General features: G+C 37.4%; 1 protein-coding gene across 1 annotated transcript in view; it reads right to left on the reverse strand.

The window, feature by feature from the left end:
• Positions 1–9934, reverse strand: part of LOC106875979 (hemicentin-1) — a 169990-nt gene that overhangs the window by 43517 nt on the left and 116539 nt on the right. Inside the window, exon 4 of the mRNA XM_014924322.2 lies at positions 3869–4125. Within this exon, the coding sequence (XP_014779808.1) occupies positions 3869–4125 (257 nt within the window). The remainder of the gene's footprint in view (positions 1–3868; positions 4126–9934) is intronic.

The raw sequence follows: 9934 nt of genomic DNA on the forward strand, positions 1-9934 counted from the left end.
ATATATATACATGATAAAATATTGAGCGAACAACAATTTTTAAAATCAATACAATTCCACCTTTGTTTCGATACATTTTTACACTTGTAGTACATTGGTGAAATGTTGTGTAATCATTATCATCCAAGGTGTAAAATGAGCCTCCTCGAGTGATTGCTTAAATAAGCCCTTTCTTAGAGCTTGCATGGGGCCGAATCAAACTGTTTTAAACAACAACAACATTAATGAGTGCAACAACCTAACCTCTAATAATAATAATAATAATATTTTCAAATTTTGGCACTAGACCAGCAATTTAGGGGGAGGAATAAGTTGATTATATCGACCCCAGTGTTCCACTGGTGCTTAATTTATCGACCGTGAAAGGAATTTGAACTCAGGATGTAAACGGCATATGAAATACCGTTTAGTATTTCACCCGGCGTGCTAACGATTCTGCCAACTCGCCGCATAATAATAATAATAATAATATTCCCATGTATATATATATATATATATAAATTTATTTTCGTTCAACGCACCTAATTTTGGCTATGTGAATATATATATATATATATATTCACATAGCCAAAATTAGGTGCGTTGAACGAAAATAAATTTAGATACAAAGCCACCTCTTCGACTTTCGGTACTCAATTTATTGACCTCGGAGGTCGATAAATTGAGCACCAGATAAAGACTTGGGGCTGATACGCTCAACTACATCTCTTGAAAGCAATGTTCCACCTAAATTATAATTCAATGATTAAAATCACCAACAAAATATAATGTGTGTGTGTTTGAGTGACTGTGTGTGTGTGAGTATATACAAATATATATTTACTAACAACATTTTTAAAGCAAAAACACAAGAGGAAAAAGGCGAAGATTTCGCGTACCGAAGTATATTGCTTATATAATATAATGTTTTTGATGTGAAATGAAAGACCATATGTGCTTCATACACTTAAATTATAGTTCAATGTACCACATTTGCCTGCGTACACACATATATAACTATTCATGCTGTTTATTAAAAATTACGCCAATGTTGTCGAGACGCTGTATAACGTTACTATTATGATGAAGACTTAAATTTATCATCAAATTCCCCGAGAGGTTGCGTATACTACATACTGATTACTTAGCCTCATCACTGAACATTAACTCTATATAGAAGCTAAGTATTTTAATTGTTTAACAGCTGCTGTTACTAAAATGTGATTTAAAATAGCAATGTAAACAGCCAAGAGGAAAGAATTTCCTGTGAGAACTAACATAAACCATTGGTATTTGATGTTATAACCGCCTTTCTCTTGTAATTCATTCTCAACCAGTCACTTGAACTTTGAAAGGTTCCTATATTCTGTACATAAGTTAATTTATATTTCTGTATAAATTACAGTTCTCCAAAGCGAGTATGTTAAGAAATATTTGATATCCCTTCATAGACTAGAAAATTGGAATTTTTGTGTTTCTCAAGGACATTACATACATATTAAAACGTAGATGACGATTCAGCATACTGAGATCTCATCGTTACTGTAGAATACCTGCTAGGATGGTAGAATCAACCAGACCATTTATCTTATTATATACATAATTGGTACGAGATTTAGAGGAGACAGCGAATAATATTATGAGACGTCCATGGCTCCTTTAAACCATTCGAGAACACTGATTTGCTATAAATGATTGAAGAAATTGTGTGGTCACCACTTAACGAGAGTAAAATTCACGACATGTTTGTTTGTTTCAATTTTTATTTTACTAGACCTCTAATTTATTGATTTATCATTACGTAAACCTGTCTATAGAATATTAAATTAGATGCAAAGAGTAATGAACTGCAGGAGGTACTTTATCGCCTCCCGGTATTCTGTGTAATAAACCAATCAGAGCAGACTTTGTGCTTCCGTCCTTGAGTCAATAAGGTGTCCCTATGAGCTGATATGTTACCACATTACTAGCACTGCATTGTGTCCCTCGAAACCACACAATTCTCAAAAGGCCAACTTACATGCTGTAAAGATGTGTCTTGCAAAGATACAGTTTGTTGCTATAAATTGCAAGAACATCTATATTTAACAAATAATTGTTAAGCTGTTCTACTGAGTTGAAATCCTCTCATATCTATAAAGGGCAATGGGAAATCTCGCTATTATATTATTTTTTTTGTATCACTATATAGAGAGACAGTTTCTGTGAATTGTCAATAATGCAAACAATTTGTCGACTGTTAATTCAATTCCTTACAGATTGATTTTCAGTCTAGCCAAAACAAACTACGCATGGGTGCGTATATTTACAAGGACTTGAAGGGGTTCAAGTGGAACAGTAACAATATCAATCTCACTGGTACATGAGGGCCTGCGAAGGTAATGGATACCGCCTTTTCATTTAAATCCAGCATGCAAAAATGCATAACATAAAATTTCATCATATGGTTGCTCGAGGTACATTGGCGCAAGTAGGTTAAAAATATTTTATTTACTGATACCATAGCTACGCTGGACGTGCTTTGAATCTACTTCCTTTAAGTCATGACCATCTTGTCTTATTGTCTGGCATATTGTACTAATGATTACTTTATCACGAGTATTCATCCATTAAAAGAGATCTGGAGTTTTGGCTGTTGCTTATGACAGGCCGAGTGTCTACGTGGAAGCTTCTTCGTCACTGTGCTGGGATGTGTACAACCAATTAGAATTTCTGAGAAACAACAACTTGCTTTTTGATAAAATCCACCTTACTCCTCTCTCCACCAGGAATCTCTAGACTATTGCACTTCATTTTATTCGTTCCATCGTTACATGCTGGAATGCACATTATGATACTCGGTTTGACAGAGATATGGTAAAACTGGAGCAATAGATATGTGGGTCACTCCTTGTGATTCGGCCGATTACCTATGTGCAGTAGGATAGCTCGACCAGAAATGACCTGCAGCTAGACAGCATAAAAATAACGATGGCGACTGTAGGGAACAAGAGATAATCTCCACGGGAGCTGTGTTTGTGTTGAAGTTTCGATTCCTATGTGAAACAACACGCTTCACGTACACCGTAGATGCTTTGAGTAAGACATTAACGTAATTTTCTATAGCTTCTCTCTTCCTTAAGATAGAAGGCTATAGGTAACATTGATATAGGCAACAAGAGACACAGCCCATAGATTAACACAAGGAATTTTTCTATCTCGTCCGTTGCCTCACGTTTCTGAGTTCATATCTTAGCGCATTGTTTTTTTTCAACGTGTTGATAAAATATGTGTCAGTAAATGTACGGGATCGATTTCTTTTAGTTAAGCAACGATTTGTTATTTGGATATGAAATTCTAACTTACTAAGGATATCATTCAGCCTCTGAACACTGAATGGTCACTTGCTCCTAATGTTCTATGCTCAACCAGGCTAAACAAAAATCCTAACCTGGCTCCCCGCACATATCTCTTTTTTTTTACTCTTTTACTTACTTGTTTCAGTCATTTGACTGTGGCCATGCTGGAGCACCGCCTTTAGTCGAGCAAATCGACCCCAGGACTTATTCTTTGTAAGCCTAGTACTTATTCTATCGGTCTCTTTTGCCGAACCGCTAAGTTACGGGGACGTAAACACACCAGCATCGGTTGTCAAGCGATGTTGGGGGGACAAACACAGACACACAAACATACATATATATACATATACATAGATACGACGGGCTTCTTTCAGTTTCCGTCTACCAAATCCACTCACAAGGCTTCGGTTGGCCCGAGGCTACAGTAGAAGACACTTGCCCAAGGTGTCACGCAGTGGGAATGAACCCGGAACCATGTGGTGACGAAGGTCACTTCAAACAAACCAGTCATATTTCTTTCATAAAAATTTAAAAATTGCTTTCACTTTTACCTGTTCCATATTGTCCATACATTGTCGACATCTACCACCATCTTGGGCTGCATTGTAGGCATAACATCCGCTGACAGACGTCGCTTCTTCCCAAGTTAGGTTCTTTAGAATACGTGTGTCCTGCCACGAACATACTTGCCATCCTGGACTACAAAGAGAGCTACCATTTTCTATATGTCCATGCCAATAACCATTGCAAGCTGCCAGGTTGCTATGCCATTGAAATCCTTCGCTTGTATCGTCAGCACAACCAACCTCTGACAAAATATAATAATAATAATAATAATAATAATAATAATAATAATAATAACAATAATAATAATAACAATATACGTATATATTTATAGTGGGTTCCTTTTCGCCTAGTTGGATCTGTTCCATGAAAACATGCTGGAATCCCATTGATAAGAACACAGTGTATCTCCTCTCTCTCCCCTGCTCTCACATAATGAACCAGAGCATATAAGACCGAGAACTCTGAGAAGTAAAATAACAACAATAGTAGTAGTAGTAGTGTTAGTAGTAGTAATAGCAGCAGCAGCAACAGCAGCAGCAGCAGCAGCAGTAGCAGTAACAGTAGTAGTAGTAGTAGTAGTAGTAGTAGTAGTAGTAGTAGTAATAGTAGTAGTAGTAGTAGTAACAATAATAATTTCCTTTTTGCTACTAGGAGGAAATATTACAAATTGTACAAGGAATGATTACATGAATGGCGGTGTTCTTTGCAGAATTGAGAAAAAAAATGGCAAATAGACATGGAAACAACAGTATAGTAAGAATGAAATGAGAGGTTCGAGGATGGGGCCAGCCACCAAGGAACAATAAAGGAATCTTGAAGATCCAGGATTTCTCTGACTACAAAGGGTAAACGTTCTCTTCTAGCAGTGTTCTCCAGCCTACTGACGTTTGTTGAAAGTAGGCTCCTCCAGGTGAACCACACTAACTCATTTTTCATCAAATTATCTGGAATGCACAGTTTCTCTCCTCCTTTCGAACTGAAACTTGATGGAGGTGATGATGGCTTGACCGAATAGAAAAGTCCTTTCACTCTTATCCAAAATACCATCTCTTTCACTATATCTGTCAGTCAGAGAAAACTGCTTGCCCTTCGGAAGTCCTCGTATTGATCCTCGTATTGGACTCGACTAATAACCGGATCTGCCCAATACGCGGCAACGAGTTTTCCATGTAATTCTACAGTGCTAAGATACTGAGTGTTTTTGTAGTTCTGCACGAATCTCTAACAGGCCCTAATGATGTCACTTTCATGTCTGCAGAATTTATCTCGAGCGGGCAGCGAATTTTTTTCCCCACGAGTGTTTCGGACTCCAGTTATGAACTCATTTGGATACAGCCAACCAGAGCTTAACTATCAAACTAATTTATGAGCGCATAACAAAGTGATGGGTGATAAGGTAACGTCACTTGGGTAAGGAATGACCATACTTCTTTTCTCTTTCAATAATGCTTGTTGTTCTTGTTAGGCATAATCTGAGAGCTGAACGGCACCGTTCCTTTCACACTTTTCAAACAATCCCTCAACGGTCTGCCAGCACCAATGCGGTTTCTGCCGCCAGCAACAACCTTTGTTAACTTGACAACAAGGTCACGGTGAGCTCTGATTGGCTGTATGCAAATGAGTTCATTACTGGAGTCCAGAACTCTCGTGGGAAAAAAAAATTCAGGATCGGGCAATGATTTCTTGTAGCATTACCAGGCCAATAATTTCTGGAAGTTGTCCATAGTTTCTAGACTCAAGCTCTTTCGGAATATATTCTTCATTTGATATTCGTTGATGCCCAAAATCTCCTGAAAGAACTTCACACCGCTTTTGCCCAACAAAATCTATTCAATTCGGAATAATTATGTTTCTCGACCAAGGGAGATAAAATACAAACTCGACCAGGCGAGATTTGAATCCAGAATGTAAAGAGATGTAACGTTATAATATTTCCAATTTAGGTACAAACCCAATATTTGACATGAGTGTGTATGTGTGTGTGTGTGTGTGTGTGTGTGTGTAAGTGGTGGGGGTACTCGACACTATAACTTGACTGGTACTTTACTTTATCGTCACCGAAAGGATTAAAGACAAGATTGATCTCGGTAAGATTTGAACTCAGAATGTAAAGGAGGACTGTAACTAAATATTGCGATGCATTTTCTGCCAATTCGCCACTCTGATGATGATGATGATGATGACGACGACGACGACGACGACAACGACGACGACGACGATGATGATGATAATGCTAATGATGATGATGATGATACTAATGATGACGATGATGATAATAATAATACCGAACACACACACATATACACACTCACAGCCTTGTCTGGTTTTATAGAAAGTATCAGAAAATATAAGATCACCTATGACCTTAAAAAGATGTTCTCTGACGCCAAGTTTCAGTTACCTAGATGTAAAACTGGGCTGCAACGTGGAACATACATACATACATACATACATACATACATACATACATACATACATAAGGTTTGTTCTATTAATGTCTCTAAATTGTATTTCGCTGATTCGTCGGAACTATAGATGAAGATGATTGTTTTTACGATTGTGTATGATTAATGAAGGGGTCCTTGTGAGGTCAGCTTGTAGATCTATGACTAAGTTCCGTATGTAGTTGAAGTTTACTTCTCAATAACATAGTTCCGGGGTTCAATCTCACTGCGTGGCATCTTGAGCAAACGTCTTCTGCTATAACCTCGGGCCGACCAAAAACTTGTGAGTTGATTTGGTAGACGAAAGTGAAAGAAGCCCGTCGTATATATATATATATATATATATATATATATATACACACACACATAAGAAGATAATTTTAAAGCTTCGTTAAACCGAAGAACAAAAATAAAAAATAGGACTGCAGCTGGAAGTGCTCAGGTGACACCGAGGTGAAAGGAGAAATAAATTGAAAAGTATAATGAATAAACGTTCCAATCGGTCAAAACAACTTTATAACATTCCCAAATTATCATAAATCGAATATAAATATATATCAAAACAACAGGGCACCTAATGGTAAAGCCCAACAGTATAAAATATACACATCTTCACGAATAAAAGGTGATATAACCTAAAAGGATAATACGAGTGAAATCGAATGAAGACAAATATATGGAATAAATTAATGCACAATAAAAGCTATTAAAAATTTAAGGCAACGGAGCTAAAATATATAAATATAAAAATAAAGAAAATAGAATAAGATACGTATTTACTCGTTTCAGCCATACGGCTGTGTTCATGCTGGAGCACCACCGTGGTCTTTCTGATTTACTCAGTCTGGGGCGTTTCACATCACCGCTCTTGTATGTGTCTTTGTCCCAGCTGTTGGCCCATTTGGTGTATAATGGTGTTTGATTCCGCTGCCCTCGTCTGCACTTCATGTCTATATCTCATGTTGGTTCATCTGGTATTGTGGAGAGGAGGATGTCTAGTTCCTTTTTGAAGACATCTAATTCCACTTTATGGAGATTTCTTAATATTTATGGCAGTGCTTTGATCAGCAATGGGCCTTTGAATCTTAGACTTTTGTAGTATCTGGTCCTGAATTTAGATGGAGTGGATAGTACCTTTGGTACAATACAATGGCGACCTGTTCTGGCATTTGTATAACACTCAATGCCGAAATTAAGTACAAGCCCTTCTAAGAGTTTTCCATGTGTAGATTATTGCATATCTCTCACGCCTTCGCTCCAGAGAGTAAAGTTGCAGTTTTCTCACCCTGTCTCTGTAGCTCATCTGCTGCACTGTTTCAATCTTTTTAGTGTAGTGGCGTTGGACTGCTTCAAGCTCCGCTGTTATGAGGTGACCATAACTGGGAGCAGTAGTCCGGGTGTCTGAGAACAAAGGTTCTCCACTGGGTCTGCATAATTTCTTGGTCTCTTTTCTTGAAGGACCTCAGTATCCATCCTGCCAGTTGTCTGCACTTCGCTGCGATATTGGTAATGTGCATATAAAATGATGCGTCATTACACACACTGATCCCCAAGTTTTTCACTGCTTGTGACTCTGGGATTGTAGAGCCTTCGGGTCCTGTATATGCAGGCTGTGGTGCATTCATGAGTTGATTGTGCAGTGCTTGAAATTTTCCAACATTAAACTGCATGTTGCTTATTTCGGCCCACTTGTATACCGAATTCAGGTCCCGCTGTAAGCGTGCGATGTCACCTTGGTTTTTCTATTGCCTGCGATAACTTTGTATCTGTGTGTGTGTGTGTGTTTGTGCGTGTGTTTGTGCGTGTGTGTGTTTGTCGCTCACCATCGCTTGACAACCGGTGTTAGTTTGGTGACGTCTCCGTAACATAACAGTTCGGCAAAAAGACCGATAGATTAAGTACCAAACATAAAAAAATAAGTACTGGGGTAGATTTGTTCGACTAAACCCTTCAAGGCAGCAGGCTCTCAGTATGGCTGCAGTCCAATGATTGAAACAAGTACAAGATAAATGATAAGAGATATAACAATTACACTTCAGTTGCAGCATCTTATGATATGACTTAGATATCTTTTCGTAATGTAAAATTTCAAACCTTTTTACAAAATCATGATTGAGTCTCGACTGGGAATGGAATGGAAATATTTTGCGTGTATCACTATCTGGGAGCTTACATAATGTTCTACGGTGTTTTCGACCAACGGATTTCGTTAGAAATTTCACTTTATTTATTACCAGTGATTTCAAACGAAAGAAGCAACTTTTATTAGTGTTATTTTATCCTTCAGAAATGAAGATGAAGAAGATAAGAAGATATCGAGTTGATCCAGTTTTAAATTTGTGGTTACAGCAACCAGCTTAATCTTGTGACCACACAGTATGGTACATTAGATATTCATGTCACGGGAAACAAGCGACAGCGTCACACATAATTAAAGGGGACCTAACGTAAATGGAAGGGTATTAAGTGTGAAGCAGCCAGCGAGGTGTGAAAGAAAATGTTTTTGGTATACATTTTAAGAAACCTAATATAGTGAGATGGCTTGTATAGGGAATTCTTTGCGTTTAATGGGAAATTCTCAGCGAAAAGTATGTTCATGGAGGAAAAGATAAATTAAAGAATTTTGAAGAGAAAAGAAGTTTTGCTTATTATAATTTATTGGTGAACGAAATCATCGGAACCAAAAAATATAACCATTTTTACTGTCACGATTTGTTTATTTCAATTTGAGGAAGTCGAAAACGTTTGTTTCAAAATACGCAACCATACATATACAAATATATAAACGTATATATTCTGTTGTGACTATTCAAAAAGGTTGCAAGACGCAACGAAAATTTTAGGAAAATAAAAATAAGAAATAAGTGGAAATTTTACCGGTGAGTGTGTTAAATTTTAAGGCACAATAAGAAAATGACTCTCCCCAGACACAACAGAATATGTTTCAACACACGAAATCATATAAAAAAATCTTGCAAACCAAATCCAAAAACGAAAGATAAACGTATATAATCATAAGCAAATGCCAACACATAAATATACAAATACATATGCATATAAAAGCATATACATACATATACATATACAAACACATACACATACATATCTACTAACACTATTCCAGAGTAAAACAGGGAACCTTTACATGGTTGATCGATCTGCTAGAAATAGCAACTAATTCTCCCTCAAGTCACACCTCGCCATCTTAATAAAGCATGCATTGGATAATGTAGCTGTGATATAAAGAAACACGGGATAGTCACGGCATTACTGATCTTGATTATTGGGACTGCCTTAAAACATTGGATTTTAGTCTCTCTAGCGACGCCGTGAGCGCTACATCATTTGCACAACTTAGTGAATATATCACCAGCATTGCCCAAACAACCTTAAACATCAGATTCAGAATTCATCCAAGGCTGGTGCCACGTGCCATATAAATTCAGGCTCACAGCATATAAATTCCCTTCAACATAAATTCTTTTCCTGAACAGGCCCTGCTTTACTCTTTACTCTTTTACTCTTTTACACGTTTCAGTCATTTGACTGCGGCCATGCTGGAGCACCGCCTTTAGTCGAAGAAATCGAGCCCAGAACTTATTCTTT

Source organism: Octopus bimaculoides, chromosome 2 (genome assembly GCF_001194135.2).
Source record: "Octopus bimaculoides isolate UCB-OBI-ISO-001 chromosome 2, ASM119413v2, whole genome shotgun sequence".
NCBI classification, from domain to species: Eukaryota; Metazoa; Mollusca; class Cephalopoda; order Octopoda; family Octopodidae; genus Octopus; species Octopus bimaculoides.